This window comes from Tamandua tetradactyla, chromosome 2 (genome assembly GCF_023851605.1).
Source record: "Tamandua tetradactyla isolate mTamTet1 chromosome 2, mTamTet1.pri, whole genome shotgun sequence".
Classification (NCBI taxonomy): Eukaryota; Metazoa; Chordata; class Mammalia; order Pilosa; family Myrmecophagidae; genus Tamandua; species Tamandua tetradactyla.
In genome coordinates this window covers 92796178-92823274 of record NC_135328.1, presented here as the reverse complement: position 1 = coordinate 92823274, position 27097 = coordinate 92796178, and the positions used below count along the sequence as shown (strand labels likewise).

Sequence of the window (27097 nt, the reverse complement as noted above, 5' to 3'; positions counted from 1 at the left end):
TTCCTGTGGGGGTTCTTCACATGGCTTCTCCAGGGCAAGAGTTCATCTCTTGGCTTCCCTTGACTCTCTCCAGGTTCTGGTTTGTTTAGCATCTCATGGGAAAGCACATGGTGATGCGACCTCTGCTGGGCTCTGCAGCTCCAACATCTGGGCATTTTCATCTGAGGTTTCTCCAAAATATTTTCCCTTTTAAAGGACTCTAGCAAACTAATCCAGGCCCACTTGTAACCCACACATCTCTATCTAATCAAAAGGCCACACCCACAATTGGGTGTGTCACATCTCCACAGAAGTAATCTGACCAAAAGTTTCCCACCCTAAACAGTAGATTTGGTTCCACAAGACTGAATCAGGATGAAAACATGGCTTTTCTGGGGTATATAATAGTTTCAAACTAGCACAGGGTCTCTGAGGGTTCAGTCCTCAGTAATCTTCTTTACCTATACTTAACCTCTTAGTGATCTCATCCAGTAATATAACTTAAAAAATCATCAATATACCTACATCTGTCAAATTTATATAGTCAAACAAGACTTTTCTCACTAACCCTAGATTCACAGTCCTACCTCCTAATCAACATCTCCACTTCGATGTCTCACATTCAACTGGAACATATCAAATGTAACATATGCTTTGGTTTGCTAATGCTGCCAGAATGCAATATACAAGAAATGAAATAGCTTTTGTTCTAGTTTGCTAGCTGCTGGAATGTGATATATCAGAAATGGAATGGCTTTTAAAAGGGGGAATGTATTAAGCTTCCAGTTTATAGTTCTAGGCTGTGAAAATGTCCCAATTAAAGCAAGTCTATAAAAATGTCCAAATTAAGGCACCAACAAGAGGTTACCTTCACTCAAGAAAGGCCGATGAAGTTCAGGGTTCCTGTCTCAAGTGGAAAGGCACATGGCAAACATAGCGACCTCTGCTAGCTTTCTCTCCAGGCTTCTTGTTAAATGAAGCTCCCTTCAGAGGTGTTTTCCTTCTTCATCTCCAAAGGTCTCTAGCTACATGGGCTCTTGTGGTTCTCATGCTCTCTTGGATCTTTCCAAAATGGTTCCCCTTTTAAAGGATTCCCGTAAATGAATCAAGATCCACCTTGGAATGGGTGGAGTCACTTTTCCCTCTAATAAGAGTTGGGCGCATCTCTATGGAGATACTCTAATCAAGTTTCCAAACAACAGTGCTGAATAGGGATTAAAAGAAATGGCTGCCTCCACAAGTGGATCAAGATTAAAACATGGTATTTCTAAGGAACATAATCCTTTCAAACAGGCACAGCTTAAAGAAAGGAAATTTATTAAGTTACCAGTTTACAGTTTTAAGGCTATAAAAATGTACAAACTAAGGCATCCAGAAAAAGATATCTTGATTCAAGAAAGACCAATGTCTGTCACATGGGAAGGGAACAACTTGTTCCTGGTTCAGTTGCTTCCAGCTTCTGATTCTAGTGGTTCCATCTCTGAGTGTCTGTGGGCCTTCACTTAGCTCTTCTGGGGTAAGGTATGGGTCCTGGCTTGCTTAGCATCTGATGGGAAAGAACATGATAAAGTCTGCTGGGCTCTGCATCTCCAAACGTCCTTGTTTAGGGTCTGCTCTGTTGGCATGTTAAGTATTGCATGTCTGCATCTCTGCATGCTCTGAGCTCTTTGCCTTTCCGTGAGCTCTCATAAAGACTCCAGTAAACTAATTAAGTCCCACCTAGAATGGGCAGAGTCACAGCTCCAACTAATCAAAAGGTCCAACCCACAACTGAGAATATCACATCTCCATGGAAACAATCCAATCAAAATTTCCACCCTAACAACTGTTGTTCCCAAACAATATAGGTCTGCTCCCACAAAACTGGATTAGAAAAAGAACATGGCTTTTCTGGGGTATATAGCTTCAAACAGAGCAACATGTTAAAAAGACCACCTGAATTTTTCAAACTCAATATATCTAAAACTGAACTCCTGATAGTCTCCTCCAAACCTGCTCCACCTGAGGCCTTTTCCATTTCAGTGAATAGCCACCCCATCCTTCCATGTGTTCAACACAAAACCTTTTTCTACTTTTAGGAGCCATTCTTGATTCTCTTTTTTTCTCTCATATCTTACCTCAAACTTGTCCAAATATATACAGAATATGATTATAACTTTCTCCACAGTTACTATCCTTGTGCAAGATGCTATCATCTCTAATACTCTCCTCTAACAGGTCTCCCTGCTCCATTCTCACTTCCCTACAGTCTAACCTCAACACAGTAACCAGGGTGATAACTTTAAAGTGTCAATTATGTCACTCCTCTGCTAAAAAATTTGAAATGACTCCCTGTGTCACTCAGTAAAAGCCAAAGTCCATGCATAGCCTAAATTGTACCCTACTGTATCTTCCCTGCCATTTATCTCTCTGAACTTATCTTGTACTACTTCTCCCTCTCTCTCTGCTCCAGCTAAACTTCTTGCTGTTCTCTATGCACACCAGGCAGGAGGACCTTTACTTTACTATTTTCTCTGCCTAAACATCTTCCCCAGATATTCACTTAGCTAGTTCTTTCACCTCCTCCATTCTCAAATCTCACCTGTTCAATAAGGCCTACCCTGACCACACTATTTAACGCCATAACACACCCTCCAACCCCCTGGCACTCTTGATCGCCCTTATCTTGTTTCAATTTATATCTTTCCGTAACTTTCAGCCCTCTAGTATTTACTACTTTACTATGTTTATTATTTATACAAGCCCCATGAGGTCAGCAGTCTTCATCTGTTTTGTTCACTGATATATTCCAAGGATCTAGAATAGAACCTGACAGTTAGCAGGTACCCAATACACATTTGATGAGTCAAATAATAAAAGAGAAAAACCATATGTCATCCAAAAAAGATGGGAAAAAAGGCCTTAATGAAATCCAGCCCTATTATGAGTAAAAGTTATATAGTACAAACCTATGAACATTATACATAATGGAGAAATTTAGATGTATCCTCTTCAAGATTGGGAACAAACAAGACAGTCCATTGTCACTGCTACTTAACAGCACTAGAGGTACTAGCTACTAGGGAAAGAAAAGGAAAAGGAAAGTAAAGACTGGTATAAGGTTTAGAAATGATAAAACTACCATTATTTGTAATAAATGGAAACATCTATAGAATCAACAAACTAAGATAGTTCAGCATGGCTACTGGATAAAAATCAACCTGAAGAAGTGAACTGTATTTCTCAAACCAGTAACTACTCATTAGAAAATCCGATTCACAATATATTTACACAGTAGCACTCACAAAAGCAACAGAAATAAGAAAGCACTATGTATTAACAACACAGAAAATCTCCGTAAAGTTTTATTAAATTAATAAAATTAATTTAATTTTAATTATTAAATTAAAAATTTAATAATAAATTTTTCTATTTATTAAATTCTAATAAATAGAATATGAACACATTCCTTCTGGTTAGGACTTCATATAATAAAGATGTCAATTCTCTTCAAATTAATCTTTATGTTCCATGCATCCAAATTAAAATTCCAGGTGGATATTTTTATAGAAAATTCAGTAAGCTTACTCATATATATGTATATCCATATGTATGTGTATACATACACACAGAAACATACACACAGAAACACACACACACACATATGAAAGAATAAATGTTCAGGATTAACCAATCTTAAGGGGAAAAAAAAACAAAACATGGGGATTTGTCCTTCCATATAAAAATACCCTATAGAAAACAGTGTCTATATTTTAGAACCACACATACTCTTTGACACCAGTGGAAAGGTTTATTTGGTCTGGAACTGAAATTTTCTGTAGTACACAACCTAACTCAACCTATCTGTACAGCTCATTTGAAAACTGAAACACAGGGATCCCAGAATAAGAAAGAGGTCCTTTAATCCTGTATAGATTACTGTAATGCCTGGATACATCCTAGAGTATATGAAGCAGATAATCAAAAAGTATTGGCAAAGTCTCCTGAGGGATGGGAGAAAGAATATAGAACTATTAAAACTCATCATCAGGGAATTCCTTGATACTGTATCAAACTTTAGGGATATCCAAATCAATAGGCCATGCCCTCAATCACGAGGCTTACTTTTGTGAAGTTTATATAGATAGTGGAAAAGCTTTGACACCTATATGCATGCATGAGAGTTACTTCTGGAGGACTTCTTTGGTTGCTCAGATGTGGACTCACTCTCTCTAAACCCAACTCTGCAAGTGAAATCATTGCCCTCCCCATGGGTGGCATGACATCCAGGGGCGAAATCTTCCTGGTGATGTGGGAGATGACGCCCAGGAATGAATCCAGAACTAGCACCATGGGATCAACAATTCCATCCTGACCAAAAGGGGGAAAAGAAGTATAATTAATAAAGTATCAATGGCAGAGAGAGTTCAAATAGAGTTAAGAGGCTACTCAGGAGGTTGCTCTTATGCAAGCTTCAGTTAGACCTTGCTACCCTACCTATCATAACCTGCCAACCCCCAACCAGGACCATTCCAGCCAATCCTAAAGAACACCTAGGGCAATATATAAGATTCCACAAGGTTTCCATGCACTAGAGTACCTTTCCAGAAACCTAAAACCTTCAGATGGATCCCTGGTCCAGATAAGTCCTGAAACCTAGCCCAGCCTCTCCAGGACATCAGATAGTTTCATCTCCCTACCCCATATTAAGTGACAGACTCTTGCAAAATAAAAAATTTAGAATGACCATAGCCCAAACACCCCTAAAGAGAGGGATGGAAAGATCAAAGGTGATGGTGGCGTTATACAGAGAAGATAGGATTTAACAAATGAATATGAACGCTGAATCATTAAATTATTAAATCTTTTAGTTTCCAGTATTTTAGAGCAGCTAGAAGTAAAAACCTAAAATTCTGGAATTGTAACCCATGTCAAACTCTGAAATCTGTTCTACAACTAACTGTGGTTGCTGGGCTTTGAAATTTACAGTTTTGTGCATATGTTATTTTTCCACAAAAAGAAGAAGGAAAAAAAGTCGATTGTGATAATAAAAAAATATTTAAGCCTTTTTTAGTCTCCTATATTCTGGAGCAGCTAGAAGGAAAAATCTGAGAGGATCACATGGTAGCCCATGACAAACTCTGGGATCTGTTCTGTAACTGCTGACGAGTGCTTTGAAAACTATTGCTATTTTATTTCTTTGCTTTGTATATATGCTATACTATACAATAAAAAAAGTAAAAAAAAAAAAATCCTATAAAGTCACAGTATTAAAAAACAGTGCAGAAATGCTACAAGGTCAAACAACTTGTTCAATTAAACAGAACAGGAAGCTCGGAAAGAATTTTTTTCATAAACAATTTAATAAACAATAAAAATGACCCCACAAATTAATGGGAAAAGATAAATTGTTTAGTAGATGTTGGAAAAACTAGCTCCCCATGTAGAGAAACATTAAGACTATTCCTACTTAGAACAGAGTCAAAAATGGGCCCCAAAAGAAGTAAGGACCTAGTGTAAAAAGTAAAACTACAAGAGAGGGACAGATTTTGTCCCTTAAACAAAATCTCAAAAGTATGAACTTTTTTTTTATAAGGCAAAACACTTATTGTCTGATTATATAGAAATTAAGGCTTTGGAACTTCCGGAGAAGATGGTAGCTTAGTAAGGTGCGCGGGTCTTAGTTCCTCCTCCAGAACAACTACTAAAGAACTAGAAACAGTACAGAACAGCTCCCGGAGCCACGACAGAGACCAGAAACACAGCGTACCCCATTCTGGACCGGCTAAGAGACTCCGCTGCGGTGAGGTCCCTGAGAGGCGCACGCTTCCCAGGGCCGTGGCGGCTGGTGGCCGGAGCCCCTCCCTCCCTCCTTCCCAGACCGGCTGGGAGCTTTGGATCAGGTTCCCCAAGCCTCGGCGGCCGGCACCCCTCCCCACACACAGCTTCCCGGGCCGGCTGGGAACCTTGGATCGGCGGTTCCCCAAGCCGCGGTGGCCCTCCCATACGTGGCTTCCCAGGCTGGCTGGGAGCTTTGGATCAGGTTCCCCAAGCCGAGGCGGCCGGCGCCCCTCCCCCACGCATGGCTTCCCGGGCTGGCTGGGAACCTTGCATCGGCGGTTCCCCAAGCCGCGGCAGCCCTCCCACACGCGGGTTCCCGGGCCGGTTGGGAGATTTGGATCGGCGGTTCCCCAAGCCATGGAGGCTGGTGCCCCTCCCCACGCACGGCTTCCCGGGCCGGCTGGGAGCCTCAGAACAGCAGTTCCCCAACCCACGGTGGCCGGCGACCACAGCCCCTTCCACACACGCAGCTTCCCAGGACAGCTGGGAGCACTGGAACAGCGGTTCCCCAAGTCGCGGCAGCTGGTGACCCTCCCCCACAGGTGACTTCCCAGAGGGAAAGGAAAGAGTCTCCAACAGTAGTAGAGACTGAGCCCAACCTAACTCCAATAGTGGCATTAATGAACAACTTCTGACTACTAAAAATAGGCCCTCAGCTCAGGCGAAACTGATCAAGGCGGAAATTGCCGATTGGGCTAACTGAAAAAGAGGAAAGGGGGCGAAACAGAGCCTTCTGCGGCTGTTTCTACGGAGGCTTCGTTGCCTCTGGGCTCAGTGCTGGGATTAAATAGGTTACAACTGCTCTAAACACAGAAAAAGGCTGCTTTCAGGGCTCTCTACCAACTGAACCTTCCCCCCGTGAGGGGTGAAACGCAACTCAGGTGGAGTTCCTCTCTCAAGGAATTCAGATCCCAGGACTTCACAATTTGAAGCCATTAAAACCAACCTACAACCTTTCCTCTGTCTCCACCACACACCCAGAAGCGACAGTCTTCCAAAGTTAAAGGAGACACAACATCTTTTGCTGGTGGGACCCGCAGACAGACAAGCACCACATACTGGGCAGGGTTTAAGAAAAACAGAGCCCAGAGACTTCACAGGAAAGTCTTTCATTCTGCTGGGTCCCACACTCAGGGAAATCTGATTAAATGCCCAGACACCAGCTAAAAATAACAAATCGCACCAAGAAAATTGAAGATATGGCCCAGTCAAAGGAACAAACCAATAGCTCAAATGAGATACAGGAGGTGAGACAAATAATTCTGAATATACGAACAGAAATGGAAAACCTCTTCAAAAACCAAATCAATAAATTGAGTGAGGACATGAAGAAGGCATGGGATCAACAAAAAGAAGAAATGGAAAGTCTGAAAAAACAAATCACAGAACTTATGGGATTGAAAGACAGTAGAAGAGATGAAAAAAAACAATGGAAACCTATAATGGTAGATTTAAAGAGACAGAGGCTAGAATTAGTGAACTGGAGGATAGAACATCTGAAATTCAAAAAGAAACAGAAACTATGGGGAAAAAAATGGAAAAATCTGAGGAGGGGCTCAGGGAATTGAATGATAATATGAAGTGCACAAATATACATGTTGTGGGTGTCCCAGAAGGAGAAGAGAAGGGAAAAGGAGGAGAAAAACTAATGGAAGAAATTATCACTGAAAATTTCCCAACTCTTATGAAAGACCTAAAATTACAGATCCAAGAAGTGCAGCACACCCCAAAGAGAATAGACCTAAATAGTCGTTCTCCAGGACACTTACTAGTTAGAATGTCAGAGGTCAAAGAGAAAGAGAGGATCTTGAAAGCAGCAAGAGAAAAACAATCCATCACATAAAGGGAAACCCAGTAAGACTATGTGTAGATTTCTCAGCAGAAACCATGGAGGCAAGAAGACAGTGGGATGATATATTTAAATTACTAAAAGAGAAAAACTGCCAACCAAGACTCCTATATCCAGCAAAATTCTCCTTCAAAAATGAGGGAGAAATTAAAATATTTTCAGACAAAAAGTCACTGAGAGAATTTGTGACCAAGAGACCAGCTCTGCAAGAAATACTAAAGGGAGCACTAGAGTCAGATACGAAAAGACAGAAGAGGAGGTATGGAGAAGAGTGTAGAAAGAAGGAAAATCAGATATGATATATAAAATACAAAAGGCAAAATGGTAGAGGAAAGTATTACCCAAACAGTAATAACACGAAATGTTAATGGACTGAACTCCCCAATCAAAAGACATAGACTGGCAGAATGGATTAAAAAACAGGATCCTTCTATAGGCTGTCTACAGGAAACACAATTAGCCCCAAAGATAAACATAGGTTGAAAGTGAAAGGTTGGGAAAAGATATTTCATGCAAATAACAACCAGAAAAGAGCAGGAGTAGCTATACTAATATCCAACAAATTAGACTTCAAATGTAAAACAGTTAAAAGAGACAAAGAAGGATACTATCTACTAATAAAAGAAACAATTAAACAAAAAGACATAACAATCATAAATATTTTCGCACCGAATCAGAATGCCCCAAAATACGTGAGGAATACACTGCAATCACTGAAAAGGGAAATAGACACATATACCACAATAGTTGGAGACTTCAATTCACCACTTCATCAATGGACAGAACATCTAGACAGAGGATCAATAAAGAAACAGAGAATTTGAGTATTACAATAAATGAGCTAGACCTAACAGACATTTATAGGACATTATACCCCACAACAGCAGGATACACATTTTTCTCAAGTGCTCATGGATCATTCTCAAAGATAGACCATATGCTGGGTCACAAAGCAAGTCTCAACAAATTTAAAAAGATTGAAATCATACACAACACTTTCTCGGATCATAAAGGAATGAAGTTGGAAATCAATATTAGGCACAGTGCCAGAAAATTCACAAATACGTGGAGGCTCAACAACAAACTCTTAAACAACCAGTGGGTCAAGGAAGAAATTACAAGAGAAATTAGTAAATATCTCGAGGCGAATGAAAATGAAAACACAACATATCAAAACTTATGGGATGCAGCAAAGGCAGTGCTAAGAGGGAAATTTATTGCCCTAAATGCCTATATCAGAAAAGAAGAAAAGGCAAAAATGCAGGAATTAACTGTCCACTTGGAAGAACTGGAGGAAGAACAGCAAACTAACCCCAAAGCAAGCAAAAGGAAAGAAATAACAAAGATTAGAGCAGAAATAAATGAAATTGAGAACATGAAAACAATAGAGAAAATCAATAAGACCAGAAGCTGATTCTATGAGAAAATCAATAAGACTGATGGGCCCTTAGCAAGACTGACAAAAAGAAGAAGAGAGAGGATGCAAATAAATAAGATCAGAAATGGAAGAGGAGACATAACCACTGACCACACAGAAATAAAGGAGGTAATAACAGGATACTATGAACAACTTTACGCTAATAAATACAACAATGTAGAAGAAATGGACAAGTTCCTAGAAAGGCATGAACAACCAACTTTGACTCAAGAAGAAATAGACGACCTCAACAAACCAATCACAAGTAAAGAAATTGAATCAGTCATTCAAAAGCTTCCCAAAAAGAAAAGTCCAGGACCAGATGGCTTCACATGTGAATTCTACCAAACATTCCAGAAAGAATTAGTACCAACTCTCCTCAAACTCTTCAAAAAAATCGAAGTGGAGGGAAAGCTACCTAATTCATTCTATGAAGCCAACATCACCCTCATACCAAAACCAGGCAAAGATATTACAAAAAAAGAAAACTACAGACCAATCTCTCTAATGAATATAGATGCAAAAATCCTCAACAAAATTCTAGCAAATCAAATCCAGCAACACATTAAAAGAATTATACATCATGACCAAGTAGGATTCATCCCAGGTATGAAAGGATGGTTCAACATAAGAAAATCAATTAATGTAATATACCGTATCAACAAATAAAAGCAGAAAAATCACATAATCATCTGAATTGATGCAGAGAAGGCATTTGACAAGATTCAACATCCTTTCCTGTTGAAAACACTTCAAAGGATAGGAATACAAGGGAACTTCCTTAAAATGATAGAGGGAATATATGAAAAACCCACAGCTAATATCATCCTCAATGGGGAAAAATTGAAAACTTTCCCCCTAAGATCAAGAACAAGACAAGGATGTCCATTATCACCACTATTATTCAACATAGTGTTGGAGGTTCTAGCCAGAGCAATTAGACAAGAAAAAGAAATACAAGGCATCAAAATTGGAAAGGAAGAAGTAAAACTATCACTGTTTGCAGACGATATGATACTATACGTCGAAAACCCAGAAAAATCCACAACAAAACTACTACAGCTAATAAATGAGTACAGCAAAGTAGCAGGTTACAAGATCAACATTCAAAAATCTGTAGCGTTTCTATACACTAGCAATGAACAAGCTGAGGGGGAAATCAAGAAACGAATTCCATTTACAATTGCAACTAAAAGAATAAAATACTTAGGAATAAATTTAACTAAAGAGATAAAAGACCTATACAAAGAAAACTACAAAAAACTGTTAAAAGAAATCACAGAAGACCTAAATAGATGGAAGGGCATACTGTGTTCATGGACTGGAAGACTAAATATAGTTAAGATGTCAATCCTACCTAAATTGATTTACAGATTCAATGCAATACCAATCAAAATCCCAACAACTTATTTTTCAGAAATAGAAAAACCAATAAGCAAATTTATCTGGAAGGGCAGAGTGCCCCAAATTGCTAAAAGTATCTTGAGGAAAAAAATGAAGCTGGAGGTCTCAAGCTGCCGGACTTTAAGGCATATTATGAAGCCACAGTGGTCAAAACAGCATGGTATTGGCATAAAGATAGATATATCGACCAATGGAATCGAATAGAGTGCTCAGATATAGACCCTCTCATCTATGGACATTTGATCTTTGATAAGGCAGTCAAGCCAACTCACCTGGGACAGAACAGTCTCTTCAATAAATGGGGCCTAGAGAACTGGATATTCATATGCAAAAGAATGAAAGAAGACCCGTATCTCACACCCTATACAAAAGTTAACTCAAAATGGATCAAAGATCTAAACATTAGGTCTAGGACCATAAAACAGTTAGAGGAAAATGTAGGGAGATATCTTATGAAACTTGCAATTGGAGGCGGTTTTATGGACCTTAAACCTAAAGCAAGAGCACTGAAGAAAGAAAGAAAGAAAGAAATGGGAGCTCCTCAAAATTAAACACTTTTGTCCATCAAAGAACTTCATCAAGAAAGTAGAAAGACAGCCTACACAATGGGAGACAATATTTGGAAACGACATATCAGATAAAGGTCTAGTATCCAGAATTTATAAAGAGATTGTTCAACTCAACAACAAAAAGATAGCCAACCCAATTACAAAATGGGAAAAAGACTTGAACAGACACCTCTCAGAAGAGGAAATACAAATGGCCAAAAGGCACATGAAGAGATGCTCAATGTCCCTGGCCATTAGAGAAATGCAAATCAAAACCACAATGAGATATCATCTCACACCCACCAGAATGGCCATTATCAACAAAACAGAAAATGACAAGTGCTGGAGAGGATGCGGAGAAAGAGGCACACTTATCCACTGTTGGTGGGAATGTCAAATGGTGCAACCACTGTGGAAGGCAGTTTGGCGGTTCCTCAAAAAACTGAATATAGAATTGCCATACGACCCAGGAATACCATTGCCAGGTATCTACTCAAAGGACTTACGGGCAAAGACACAAACGGACATTTGCACACCAATGTTTATAGTAGCATTATTTACAATTGCAAAGAGATGGAAACAGCTAAAATGTCCATCAACAGACGAGTGGCTAAACAAACTGTGGTATATACATACGATGGAATAATATGCAGTTTTAAGACAGAATAAACTTATGAAGCATGTAATAACATGGATGGACCTAGAGAACATTATGCTGAGTGAGACTAGCCAAAAACTAAAGGACAAATACTGTATGGTCCCACTGATGTGAACCAACATTAGAGAATAAACTTGGAATATGTCATTGGTAACAGAGACCATCAGGAGTTAGAAACAGGGTAAGATAATGGGTAATTGGAGCTGAAGGGATACAGACTGTGCAACAGGACTAGATACAAAAACTCAAAAATGGACAGCACAATACTACCTAATTGTAATGTAATTATGTTAAAACACTGAATGAAGCTGCAAAAAAAAAAATTAAGGCTTTCTCTTAAATAACACCGATAGACAAGAGACAGAATGCAAGAAAATATTTTCGACATCAAATCAACTAGAGAATAAAAATTCCAACAAAAATGGGCAAAATACACAAACTAGATATTTTCAGGAAAAGGAAACCTAAGATACATATAATTACATCTCAAACCCAGATGAAATTAATACAAAAATGAAGTATCACTTCATGCCTATCACACTGGCACAAGTTAAGAATGGCATTATGGTAATTACTGGCATTGATATGAGGACACAGAAATCCTCATGCTTTGCTGGTGCAACTATAAATTGGTGCAGCCATTCTGGACAGCAATCTGGCACAATTCAAGCAAATCAAGCCTACATATACGTCCAGACATAGCAATTCCATCCCTGGGTATATATCCTAGAGCAATCCCTACATAGGTGAGTAAAGGAGTAGATGTGATATTCACTGTAGTGTTATTCACAGAGGCAGGGACTTGGATTCTATATAGGTTAGGTGCTCATCACTGTGTTGATGTGAAGCTGTTATATATCCCCAGAAAAGATCATGTTCTTTTAATTCATTCCTGCAGGTAAAGACCCATTGTAGGGAGACCTTTTGATTAGGTTATTTCAACTGTGATGTGACCCTCCTCATTCAAAATGGGTCTTAATTCTCTGACTGGAATCCTTGATAAGAATATAAAAGTCACACAGAAAATCCAGACAAGTTCATGAAAAAAAGCCCCAGAGAAGCTCAGAAAAGCCCCAGAGAAATTTAGAGAAAATCCCAAGATGGAGAAGCCAGAAGCTGGAAGCAGAGAAACCCGAGAGAGAAGGCCCAGCAGACATAACCATGTGCCTTACTATCTGACAGAGGAGCCCAAGCTCGCTGGCAACTGGTCTTCAGAGATGGTATCACCCTGTTGATGCCTTAATATGGACATCTGCACAACTTTAAAATTGTGAATTTATAAGCTAACAAATCCCCATTGTTAAAAGCCATTTCTGGTATGTTGCATTTCATCAGCTTTAGCAACCAGAACAAACAACATCAAGAGAATGAATATGTAAAATGTGGAGAATGCATAGGAGCACTCAGCAGCAGTTAGAAGCAATGGACTAAATGTTCACATATACAACAATAAAATAAAGATCTTAAATACCACTTAGATATATTAAAAGTAATACACAGGAAGAAATATATACTTACAAAAGCATATACAAACAAAATTATATATAATAAACACACAGGAGTGGTTGTCTATGGGGAGGAGAATGGAAGTGGAGAATGGGGTGACATGGGACAAAAAATAAAAGAATTATAGCCACTTAAAGTACTGTAAGATTTGATTATATTTATTGTGTATCTTCACTATTCTGTAAGCTTCATGAAGGTAAGAGATTTTACTGTCCACTATTTTATCCTAAGCACTAAAAAAAAATGCCTGGCACATAACAGACACTCAAATTTTGTTGAATTAATATATAAAGAGAAGGAGCCTTCATGGACCAATTAAATAATGATATACATACAAAAAAACAAATATAAGTGAATGAAGACCAATCAGAATATGGTCATTATTGGTCTTCATTGACCTATACTCGAAAAATAACCAAAATGGGCAGAGCAACTTTCTCAGAAGTCTGGAAAACAGTCAAAAGCGGGTTTCGGGCCAAGATGGTGACTTAGCAATGTGCGCATTTTCATTCATCCTCCAGAACAACTACTAAATAATCAGAAACAGTACAGAATAGCTCCTGGAGCCACATCAGTGACCAGACACACAGTGTACCCCAGTCTGGACAAGCTGGACTGGCTGTAAGCAGCCCCCAGAATCGTGAGTTCCTCAAGTGCAGTGGCTGGCACCCCTCCCCCACAGGCTGCTTCCAGAGGGGAAAGGAAAGAGACTTTACCAGCAGCAGGGGCTCAGGCCAACCAAATGCCAATTGTGGAATTAATTAACAAATTCTGACTACTAAAAATAGGCCCCCAGCTCAGGTGAACCTGGTCACAGCGAAGTCGCTCATTGGGCTGACGGAAAAAGAAAAAAAAAAAGAAAAGAAAACAGAGGTTTCTGTGGCTGTGTTTCTACAAAGACTTGAATGCCTTTGGATACAGTGGCAGGGCTCCTCAGGCTGCAACTGCCCCAGGCATAGGCAGAAACAAGCTCATTTCAGGGCTTGTCTGGAGCCTGTACCTTCCCCAGGGGAGGGGTAAAGCCCAGCTCAGGTGGAATCCCTCCCTCAAGAATTCAGACACCAGGGTTTGGTAATTCGAAGACATTAAGACCAGCCTACAACCTCTCCTCTGTCTCCAACATGCCCCCAGCAGGGAGAGTCTGCCAAAGTTAAAGGTACCACATCATCTTATGCTGGTGGGACCTGCAGGCAGGCAAGTAGCAAGTACTGGAAAGGATAAGAAAAACAGAGCCTAGAGACTTCACAGGAAAGTCTTTCAACCTGCTGGGTCTCACCCTCAGGGAAAACCGATGCAGGTGACTCTTTCCTCCTGATAGGAGGCCAGTTTTGTCTGGGAAAATGCAGCTGGGGTCTATAATACCTAAGTAGACCCTTCTAAGGGTGGGGGGGGGGGAAAGGCACCACACAAGCAGGGCAAGAAACAGGAACTGAAAAATTATCCTTTGTCAAACAAAACCTAAGCCAGAGGTCCAGAAAAAGCTGAACTGAATGTCAAAGAACAGACAGACAACAAATTCTTCCAGCAAGAAAACCCTAGGTAAAAGAAGTGAAAACAATCTCCAGAATAAACTAATTAAGGTAATTAAATGCCTAGACACCAGCAAAAAATAGCAAACCACACCAGGAAAACTGAAAATATGGCCCAGTCAAAGGAACAAACCAACAATTCAAATGAGATACAGGAGCTGAAACAATTAATTCAGAATATACAAAGAGACATGGAAAACCTCATCAAAAACCAAATCAATGAATTGAGGGAGGATATAAAGGCGGCAAAGAATGAACAAAAAGAAGAATGGAAAGTCTGAAAAAACAAATTACAGAACTTACAGGAATGAAAGGCACAGTAGAAGAGATGAGAAAAACAATGGAAACCTACAATGGTAGATTTCAAGAGGCAGAACATAGGATTAGTGAACTGGAGGATGGAACATCTGAAATCTGACAAGAAAAAGAAAATATAGGGAAAAGAATGGAAAAATATGAGCAGGGACTCAGGGAATTGAATGACAATATGAAGCACATGAATATACATGTTGCGGGTGTCCCAGGAGGAGAAGAGAAGGGAAAAGGAGGAGAAAAACTAATGGAGGAAATTATCACTGAAAATTTCCCAACTCTTATGAAAGACTTAAAATTACAAATCCAAGAAGTGCAGTGTACCCCAAAGAAAACAAATCCAAACAGACGTACAACAAGACATTTACTAATCAATATGTCAGAGGTCAAAGAGAAAGGGAGAATCTTGGAAGCAGCAAGAGAAAAGCAATCCATCACATACAAGGGAAGCCCAATAAGACTATGCATAGATTTCTCAGCAAAAACCATGGAGGTGAGAAGACGGTGGGATGATATATTTAAATTACTAAAAGAGAAAAATTGCCAACCAAGAATTCTATATCCAGCAAAATTCTCCTTCAAAAATGAGGGAGAAATTAAAACATTTTCAGACAAAAAATCACTGAGAGAATTTGTGACCAAGAGACCAGCTCTGCAAGAAATACTAAAGGGAGCACTAAAGACAGATATGAAAATACAGAAGAGAGAGGTGTGGAGAAGAGTGCAGAAAGGAAGACTATGAGTAAAAGTAAAAAGAAGTTAAATTAGATATGATATATAAAATCCAAGTCAAAATGGTAGAAGAAAGTACTACCTGTGAAGAAATAACACTAAATGTTAATGGATTAAACTCCCTAATCAAAAGACATAGACTGGCAGAATGGATTCAAAAACAGGACCTATCTATGTGCTGTCTCTACTCAAAGGACATGAGGGCAAGGACACAAACAGATATTTGCACACCAATGTTTATAGCAGCATTATTTACAATTACCAAGAGGTGGAAACAACCAAAATGTCCGTCAACATACGGGTGGCTAAACAAACTGTGGCATATACATACGAAGGACTATTATGCAGCTGTAAGACAGAATAAAGTTATTAAGTATGTAACAATATGGATGGACCTTGAGGACATTATGCTGAGTGAGATTAGCCAAAAACAAAAGGACAAATACTGTATGGTCTCACTCATATGAACTAACATTAGTGAATAAACTTGGAATATTTTGTTGGTAACAGAGACCATCAGGAGATAGAAATAGGGTAAGATATTGGGTAATTGGAGCTAAAGGGATACAGATTGTACAACAGGACTGAATATAAAAACTCAGAAATGGACAGCACAATCCCACCTAACTGTAATACAACTATGTTAAAACACTGAATGAAGCTGCATGTGAGAATGATAGAGGGAAGAGGGCTGGGGGCATAAATGAAATCACAAAGGAAGATAGATGATAAAGATTGAGATGGTGTAATCTAGGAATGCCTAGAGTGCATAATGATAGTGACTAAATGTACAAATTTATAAATGTTTTTGCATGAGGAAGAACAAAAGAATGTCATTACTGCAGGGTGCTAAAAATAGATGGTAATTAATATTTTAAAATTTCACCTTATGTGTGAGACTAAAGTAAAAAATGTTTATTTGGTGAAAAATGTAGATTTTGACTAGTGCATTTCCTAATATAACTTATGTAATAGCTTGATTGAACACCATAAGTACTTAGAATTGGGTATGACATGAGATTTTGTTGGTTTGTCCAGAGTGATGCCTCCATGAATCCCAGAGTGATTCGATCAGTGAGTGGAAAAGTATTTGCAAAGTCCCCTTCGGGGAATGGTGAGAATAGGGGGAAATTCAACTTCCCCAAGTTGAATTCTTGATATTCTCACAAGCAGTGTGGACAACCAAAGCTATAGGCTGAGCTCCCAGTCTTGGGGTTTGTTCATATGAAACTTAACCCTCAAAGGATAGGTTCAGACAGCTTAAAATTTAGGCCTAAGAGCACCCCCAACAGAGCCTCTTTCATTGCTCAGATGTGGCCTCTCTCTCCAGCCAACACAGCAAGCAATCTCACTCCCCTCCCCCTGTCTACGTGGGACATGACTCCCAGGGGTGTGGACCTTCCTGGCAACATGGGACAGAAATCCTAGAATGAGCTGAGACTCAACATCAAGGGATTGAGAAAATCTTCTCGACCAAAAGGGGGAAGAGTGAAATGAGATTAAGTGTCAATGGCCGAGAGATTCCAAACAGAGTCGCGAGGTTATCCTGGAGGTTATTCTTATGCATTAAGTAGATATCCTGGAGGTTATTCTTAAGCATTAAGTAGATATCACCTTGTTATTCAGGATGTAATGGAGAGGCTGGAGGGAACTGCTTGAAAATGTAGAGCTGTGTTCCAGTAGCCATGTTTCTTGATAATGACTGAATAATGATAGAGCTGTGTTCCAGTAGCCATGTTTCTTGATAATGACTGAATAATGATATAGCTTTCACAATGTGACTGTGTGACTGTGAAAACCTTGTGTCTAATGCTCCTTTTATCTACCTTGTCAACAGACAAGTAGAACATATGGAATAAAAATAAATAATAGGGGGAAAAATGTTAAAATAAATTTAGTTTGAAATGCTGGTGGTAAATGAAAGCGAGGGGTAAAGGGTATAGTATGTGTAATCTTTTTTTTTCTTTTTTCGTTTTATTGCTTTTTCTGTTGTCTTTTTATTTCTTTTTCTGAATTGATGCAAATGTTCTAAGAAATGATGAATACGCAATTATGTGATGATATTGTGAGTTACTGTTTATATATGTACAACAGAATGATCATATGTTAATGTTTTTGTTTGTTAATTTTTTTAATTAATAAAAAATATTTATCACATATTTTTATATAATAAAAAATTATTTATATAAGTAGATAAAAAGTTTACAGCAACCAAGAGAATGCTGAATCAAGAAAAAGGCAACTTTAAAACAGTAGGAAAGCTCTGTGGCACTTCTGTTAGTCCTTAGGCCACCCCCTCCCCAGCCCAGTAGCACATTAGAAGCCCACCTTCCCTGTGGGGACCCTGATTCCTGGTTCCAGAGGGACCAGAACACACTTATGTGCAAACTGGTGTGTATGCATGTTCTAACCTGAAGGAATGACCCAAGGCACCTATCTCTGTTTTGCCTATCTTGGAAATCATTCAGGGCAGAGATAAGGGAGGCATTGCTTGAAAACACTGCAGCTTCCCAGAGTGGGAAGATTTCAGCTGAGATATACAATTAAGAATCTAGTGCCCATCTCTCTCTCAGCCAACACGATGAGCAAACTCACTGCCCTCCCCCTCTCTACTTGGGACATGACTCCCAGGGATGTGGACCTTCCTGGCAACATGGGACAGAAATCCTAGAATGAGCTGGGAGTCAGCATCAACGGATTGAGAAAACCTTCTCAACTGAAAGGGGTAAGAGAGAAATGAGACAAAATAAAGTCTTAATGGCTGAGAGATTCCAAACAGAATCGAGAGGTTATCCTGGAGGTTATTCTTATGTATGAAACAGACACCACCTTTTCAGTTAAGGTGTAACAGAGAGGCTGGAGGGAACTGCTTTAAAATGTAGAGCTGTGTTCCAGTAGCCATGTTTCTTGAAAATGATTGTATAATGATATAGCGTTCACAATGTGACTGTGTGATTGTGAAAATCTTGTGTCTAATGCTCCTTTCATCTACCTTATCAACAGATGAGTAAAACACACAGAACAAAAATAAATAGTAGGGGGAACAAATGTTAAAATAAACTTAGCAGACTGAAATGCTGGTGATCAATGAAAGGGAGGGGTAAGGGGTATGGTATGTATGAATTTTTTTCTGTTGTCTTTTTATTTCTTTTTCTGAATTGATGCAAATGTTCTAAGAAATGATAATGATAATGAATATATGTTAAAAAAAAAAAAGAATGTTCATGTTATATGTTGTCTTGGTTTGATAACAAAAAATAAATTAAAAAAAATAAAAGAATCTAGGGCCCAGTAAGAAAAGATGGGGAGAGTCTCCTTGGAAAAATCAAGTCATTCAGAAGCAAAATTTATATAGGGGTATTTAGAAATCCATGTTATAAAGCCTAGGGAATGACGCAGCCTCAGAAAAGACTAGAGAAGACCCTAATCTCACCTTGGGCTGACCTCTAAGCTCAGAGCAAGTCTAGCCAAGTGTTGAAGGCAAGTCCCAGAAAAGAGCTTACCTGCCAAGATTGGTTGGTTTGTTTAGCTGGTTTTTGTTTTCCTGTATTCTGGCTTTCAAGGAAATCTCTGTCAAAACATTAACTAAATATAAGTTAAAGGGAGAGAGACTTCAGTTACCACAGTTGATCAAGAATACAACCTTTGCAAAAATGTTTGGAAAGATCACTAACTACACTCCAGCCTTCAAGAATCAAAGAAAATAAGCAAACTGTTTCTATCAAAACAGAAGGTGGGTGGTATAAGGGTAGTTCAGTGGTAGAATTCTTGCCTGCCATGCAGGAGATCCAGGTTTGATTCCCAGTCCATGTACTTCCCCCAAAACAAACACACACACAAACCAAACAAAAGCAAACAAACAAAAAACTTTAAAAAATGGTGCTGCAATAATGGGATACTCACATAGAAAAATAATGAAATGTGACCCCACCACACAGCATTTAAAAAAAAACAGAAGGAGAGAATATTATTTTCATAGTTATAACATTATAATATACAAATGCTCAGATTTCAACAAAAAAATCACAAGGCTTACAAAGAAACAGAAAAGCATAGCCCATTCAAAGAAACAAAATAAAGCAACAAAAATGATACATGAGGAAACCCAGGCACTGGAATTATGAGTCAAAGACTTTTTAAAAACTGTCTTAAATATGCTCAAAGAGACAAAGGAAAATATGAACAAAAGACTAAAGGAAATCAGGAAAACAATTTATGAACAAAATAAGAATATTAATAAAGAAACAGAAATAAAAAGGAACCAAACAGAAATGCTGGAGCTGAAAAGTACAATAGCTGAAATGAAAAATTCAATAGAGGGGTTGATAGCAGATTTTCAGCAGACAGAACAAAAAATCAAGAAGCTAGGACAACATCTAGCAGACCAACATACACATTACAGGAATCCCAGAAGGCAAAGACAGAGAAGAGGCAGAAAGAATATTTGAAGAAATAATTGCTGAAAACTTCCCAAATGTGATAAAAGACATAAATATACACATCCAACAAGCTTGAAGAACTCCAAACGAGATAAATCCTAACCAAAGAACACTATAATCCCACTTTTCAAAAGACAAAGAGAGAACTTTGAAAATAAGAAAAGACAAGCTACTTGTCACATATAAAGAATCCTCAATAATATTAATAGCCAATTTCTTATCAGAAACCACTGAGATCAGAAGACAATATATGACATATTTAAAGTGCTGAAAGAAAAGGAAATGTCAACCATTAACTCCATATCCTATAAAAACTGGCCCTGAATAATGAGGGGCAGGTTAACATTCCAGGATAAACAAAAACTGAGGGAATTCACCACTATTGGACCTACAAAAAAATACTAAAGGGAGTTTCTCAGGTTGAAATGAATGAATACTAGATAGTAATTCAAAGTCATATGAGAAAATAATCTGGTAACAATAACTACCAGAGATAATTACAAAAAATTAAAGCCAATATTACTGTATTTTTTCACTTAAAACTCCACTTTTTATTTCTTTCATGATCTAAGATGCAAATTCATTAACAATTATTCATTTTATTAGGCATACAATGCATAGGGATGCAATTTGTGACAAAAACAATATAGAGGAGGGCAGAGTGGTATAGGAAGAACAGTGTTTTATGCTATTGCAGTTAAACTGGTATTAATTCAAACTAGACCACTATAAATTTAGGATATTAAATGTAATCCCCAAGAACCACAAAGAAAATAACTAAAATATATATGCAAAAGGAAATGAGAAAGGATTCAAAATAGCTCACTATGAAATATCAATGAAACACAAAAGAAGATAGTAATATAGGAAGTGAAGATAAAAAAGTTTAAGAAATATTTTACAAACAAACAGAAAAATGGCAGAAATCCTGCCATATCAGTAATTATTTTAAATGCAAGTGGATTAAGCTCTCCAATCAAAAGGCAGAATGGATAAAACAGCATGATCCAACTACATGCTGTCTATAAGAGACTTACGTTATCTCCAAATACAAAAGTAACTTGAAAGTGAAAGGAAGAAAAAAAAATTCCATGAAATAGTAACCAAAAGAGAACGACTATTCTAATATCAGGAAAAAAAAAGAGATTTAGTAAAAGATGATACAAGAGACAAAGAAAGGTATATATACTTATAAAAGAGTAAATTCAATTAGAAAAATAACAATTATAAACACAAATGCACTTAACATGGAGCCCCAAAATATATATAACAAACATAAAGAACTGGAGGAAGAAATAGGCAGTTCACAATAAGCATTCGGGACTTCAATACACCACTTTCAGTAATGGATAGAATATTTGGTCAGAAAATCAATAAGGTAACATACAACTGAACAACACTATAAACCAAGTAGACTTTAACAGGCATACAGGACATTCCACCCAACAACAGCAGAACATATATTCTTCTGAAGTGGACATGGATCATTCTCAAGGATAGAACATATGTTAAGTCAACAAAGAGTCTCAATAAATTAAAAAGAATGAAATCATATAAGGTACCTATTCCAACCAGAATGGAATGAAATTAGAAATTAATAAATAGAAGGCAAACAGGGAAACTCACAATACGTGAAAATTAAACAATGAAATCTTAACCAATGGGTCAGAGTAGAAATCACAAGGAAAATTTAAAAATATTTAGATATGAACGGGAAACAAAACATAATGTACCAAAATGTATGGGATGCAGCAAAGGCACTGTTCAGAGGGGCACTTAAAGCTGCAAGCACCTACATTAAAAAAGATTGCAAGTCCATAACCCAACTTCACACTTTGAGGAACTAAAAAAAGAAGAGCAAACTAGACCAAAAGCTAGTACAAGGAAGTACATAATAAATATTCAAGCATAGGTCAATGAAAAGGAGAATAGGAAAATAATAGAGAACATCAGTGAACCCAAACAGTAGTTCTTTGAAAAGATTAATAAAACTGAAAACCTTTAGCTGGACTGACAAAGACAAAAAAAGAGAAAACATACAAATAACTAAAATCAGAAATACAAGTAAGGACATTACTACTGACTTTATAGAAATAAATGGGTTATAAGAATACTATGAACAACTATATGCCAACAAAATTAGACATCCTAGATGAAACAGGTAAATTCTGAGGAACATACAAATTACCTAAATTGAGTCACAAAGAAAAAGAAAATCACAATACCTTTAACAAGCAGAGACTGAATTACTAATAAAGAACCTTTCAACAAAGAAGGTTCCAGGACTGGATGGCTTCACTGGTGAATTCTACCAAACATTTAAAGTATCAACACCAACTCTTCTCAAACACTTTCAAAAAACAGAAGGGAAGGTAGCACACCTAACTTATTCTATGAGGCCAGTATTATCTTGATAACAAAGCCATATAAAGATATCACATGAAAACTACAAACCAATATCCCTTATAAACACAGATGCAAAAATCCTCAATAAAATACTACAAACCAAATCCAACAGCACATTAAAAGGCTTATACACTATTCCCAAATAGGATTTATCCCAGGAATGCAAAGGTAGTTCAACATAATGAAACCAATCAAGGTAATACATCAATACAAAGAAAAAAAATAGATCATCTCAATTAACGTAGCAAAGTTAATTGACAAAATCCAACATCCTTTTATGATTAAAAAAAATACTCAGAGAACTTGAGATAGACGAGAACTTCCTCAACATAAAGGGCATTTATTAAAAACCTACAGCTAACATCATACTCAATGGTGAAAGAATGAAAGCTCTCCCCTTAACATTAGGAATATAACAAAGCTGCCTTGTTTACCACTGCAATTTAACACTGTATTAAATATTGTAGTCAAAATATTTATTTTTCTTGCCGACACTCAGGCAAGAAAAATAAATAAAAGGCATCCAAATTGGAAAGGAAGAAATAAAACTCTCTATTCACAGAGGACATGATCCCTTATATAGAAAATCCCAAAGACTCTGCAGGAAAACTAATATTCCACTCAATTGTGGAGTATGAGATCAACACATAAGAATCAAGTGTGTTGCTATATAGCAGCTATGCACAATCTGAAAGGGAAATTAAGAAAAAAATTCCACCTACAATATAAACTAAAAAAATAAAATATCGAGAAATTAATGTAACAGAAGAGTTGAAAAAACCATAAAACACTGAAATATTTTAAAGAATACCTGCATAAATGGAAAGCCATCTCATCTTCATGGACTGAAAGACGTAATACATTAAGGTATCAACACTACCCAAAGCGATCTACAGATTTAATGCAATCCTGATCAAAATTCCAGCAGCCTTTGTTATAGAAATGTAAATGCCAATCCTATAATTCATACAGAACTGCAAGGGGCTCTGAATATCCAAAATAATTTTGAAAAAGAACAAAATTGAAGAATTCAGGCTTCTGGTTTCAAAACTTACTATAAGGGTACAGTAGTCAATGGAACAGATTTGAGAATTTACAAAATAAACCAAGACATCTACTGCAAATTGATTTTTGACAAGTGTGCCAAGTCTACTCAATGGGGAAAGAATATTCTAATCAACAAACAGTTGAAAAAATGGGATATCTACATACAAAAAACAAAGTTAGACCTCTATCTCACATCATATACAAACGTAACTCAAACGGTAGTTCTCTGAAAAGATTAATAAAACTACATATAAGAACCAAAATCAGAAAACATAGGGGATTTTTCATGACCTTGAATTCGGCTATGAATTTCTAGATATGACACCAAGGGCACAAACAACAAAAGAAAGAAAAAGATAAATTGGACTTCATCAGAATTTTAAAATTTTTGGCATCAAAAGCATTATCATGAAAGTGAAAAGACAACCTATAAAATGGGAGAAAAGAGTTACAAATCATACATCTGACAGGAGTTTAATATTCAGAATATGTAAGTAAATCCTACAGCTTAACAATTAAAAGACAAATAGCCTGATTTAAAAATGGGCAAAGGATTTGAATAGACATTTTTCCAAAAAAAAAGGACATACAAAATGGCCAACAAGCACATGAAAAGATGCTCAATATCATTAGTCATTAGGGAAATGCAAATCAAATCTATAATGAGATACCACTTTACACCATGATGGCTATTATTTAAAAAAAAAAAAAAAAGCAACAAGAATAACAAGAGTTGGTGAGGATGCAGAGAAATTGGAGCCCTGGTGCTTTGCTGGTCTAACTGTAAAATGGTGTGGCCACTGTGGAAAACTGTTTGGTGGCTCCTCAAAAAGTTAAACATAGAATTGCCATATGACCCAGCAATTCCACTTCTAGTGATGTACCCCAAAGAAGTTAAAACAGGGACTCAGATACTTTTATGCCCATGTGCATGGCAGCACTATTCATAACAGGCAAAAGGTGGAAACAACCCAAGTGTCATCAACAGATGAACAGACAAAATGTGGTTATACATACAAGGAATATGTCCTTTTTAGGACATATTCAGTCCTAAAAAGGAATGAAGTTCTGGTACTTGCTACAAGATGCATAAAACTTGAAAACATTATGCTAAATGAAATAAGCCAGACATAAAAGGACAAATATCGTGTGATCCCATTCATATGAAATATCTAGAAGAAGCAAATTCATAGAGATGGAAAGTAGTTTAGAGGCTGCTAGGGGCAGAGGGAGAGATGTCTTGGAATTATTGCTTAATGGATACATAGTTTCTGCTCAGGAAAACAAAATTTTGGTAAACATATGGTGGCAGTGGTTGCAAACACTGCAAATGTAGTTAATGTCACTCTAAGTGTACACCAAAAAAAAAAAAAGGAGGGTAAAAGGGAAAATTCTATGATATATATATATATATATATATATCCACAGTAAAATTAAAAGGAAAAAATGCAAAATCGCAGGCCCCATCCCATTTCTACTGAATTTTTAAATTAACAGGATTCCCCAGGTGGTTCACATGCATATTAAAGTTTGAGAAGCACTGAACTAAAGTACAAGTGGAAAAACTGGAAAAGAGATGATTTTTCAATTGTAAGAGGACAAAATGAGTTTATACATGGGTATGTTTGATGGCAGACCATAATCAGAATTCAGTCTGATGGCTTCTTTTGTTTCTGACTTTAAAATTTTTCATTCCTTTAGCTACAATAACTTTGCATATTGCATTCATTTATTATAAAAAGAGTTAATGTGTGCCTACAATGTACCAGGCACTACTTTAGTTTGCTGCAGTCACCTACAGTAGGGCTTCTCTGGGCCATAGCAGTCCATTCCTTTCCTTAATTTCAGGAATCCTGACTTTTAAAAGATTTATCCAAATCAAATCAATTGAATTACTTTGAAAGGCAGTTACCTCAATGACACTAGGATACCAGTGTATATTCTCTCTATATATATTTATATATAGAGAGAGAGAATATATAAATATATAAATATATTTAGAGGAAATATATTTTCCTCTAAAATGGCAAAACATATTGGGACTAAAATGTGTTAGTCTCAAAACTTAAAAACTCAGTTGGAAGCCACTGACGGATCTGAAACAAGTCAGCTTAAAAGCTTTAAGTATAAATTCAATATATATTAAGCACCTAGTATGTGCTAGGCATTTTGGATAAAAGCAAGCATGAGACAATCTCTATACTACGGTACATGTGGGGCTGACTTTAAGGGAGTGAGTCCTAGCGCAGCCGCAAAGTCTCGGGGCTTAGAATGACCCTATACTTGGTTAATGCTCTGTTGTCGCTGTCTTGAAATCCACAATGATTTTAATTTTGAACTTGTAAGTGCAGTGTAATTCGGTCAACTTTTTACGTGAACTCTAATGGGAGAACGGACCTACTGGTCCTACACAATACGTACAAGAAAGGAAAAAGCTTTGTATTTTAGCTCTTTCACGCTTTTCTGAACAGGCCTTTGCATTTTTTATTTGCATTGGGCATGGCAAATTACATAGGGGGTCCTGAGGCCAGTCCCTATAGGTTAGGTACTGTGAAAGAAAGGAAGGAGTGATTAGCTCTGAAAGAGTAAATGATGCTTCAGAGAGAAAATAGAATGAAAGCTGAGTTTTGAAGGACAAAAAAAAAAAAAGAAAAATGCCAGTTAACAAGGGCACTCCATAAGGGGAAACTAGAGAAGGAATCTCTGGGCAATACAATGGCTTGTCTGTTGTTGTTCTTAACCTGTGTAGTAGGCACAAAGCTGGAAGAGCAAATTCAAGAATAAGAAACGTACATAGACAAACATTCCTTTGGTTAGAGTTTACCTAGGTTTGAGCCTGTCCCCTCGACCGAAGAAGGAATTGGAGAGTTTTCAAATTCGTCCGGGAGCAAAGTTTCAACCTTCTCTGTAGGCTGGGAACTCAGCTGTGTGAAACTGGGTTCTTCCCCGAACCGGCTCCAGTCATCATGGCCACAGAGTTTTACTATTTCTTTCAGCAGGTGCCTTCCACATAGCTTCTTAGACTTTCTGACGTCGCCCTGTTCAAGAGATAATCCAAGCAGGAGCCACAGAAGACAAACGCAGAGTAACCGTGGCATCGCTAGGCCTCGGGCGAAGGCCGCGGCACCCACTAACGTTCACCCCGCGCCGTCTTGCGTCTGCGCAGGACAGAGCCACGTGCGCCCGCTCCCCGCCGACTTCTGAACGCGTGCGGGTATCGCGAGAACAGCGCCGGCCACGACGGCGGGGCTGGGCGGTTGACTTGGTTGAGTCTCAGACGATTGAGAGTAGTGGACTCTGGTTTTTCAGATGGCAGCTACAAGTGTCCCCTACAAGTGTGACTAACTTTTCTTGCCTTCCACGAGTAGGGAGACACATAAAATGAAACGTGTGACCTGTTCTAATTGTTAATGTAGCTATGAAAAAATAGTGCCCCCACTAGGTGGCATGC

General features: G+C 37.8%; 1 protein-coding gene across 1 annotated transcript in view; it reads right to left on the bottom strand.

Moving 5' to 3' along the window:
* INSL6 (insulin like 6) overlaps positions 1-26822 on the bottom strand; it is a 32163-nt gene extending 5341 nt beyond the window's left edge. The window contains exon 1 of the mRNA XM_077148264.1: positions 26471-26822. Within this exon, the coding sequence (XP_077004379.1) occupies positions 26471-26744 (274 nt within the window). The 5' untranslated portion in view covers positions 26745-26822. The remainder of the gene's footprint in view (positions 1-26470) is intronic.
* Positions 26823-27097: the final 275 nt, after the last annotated feature.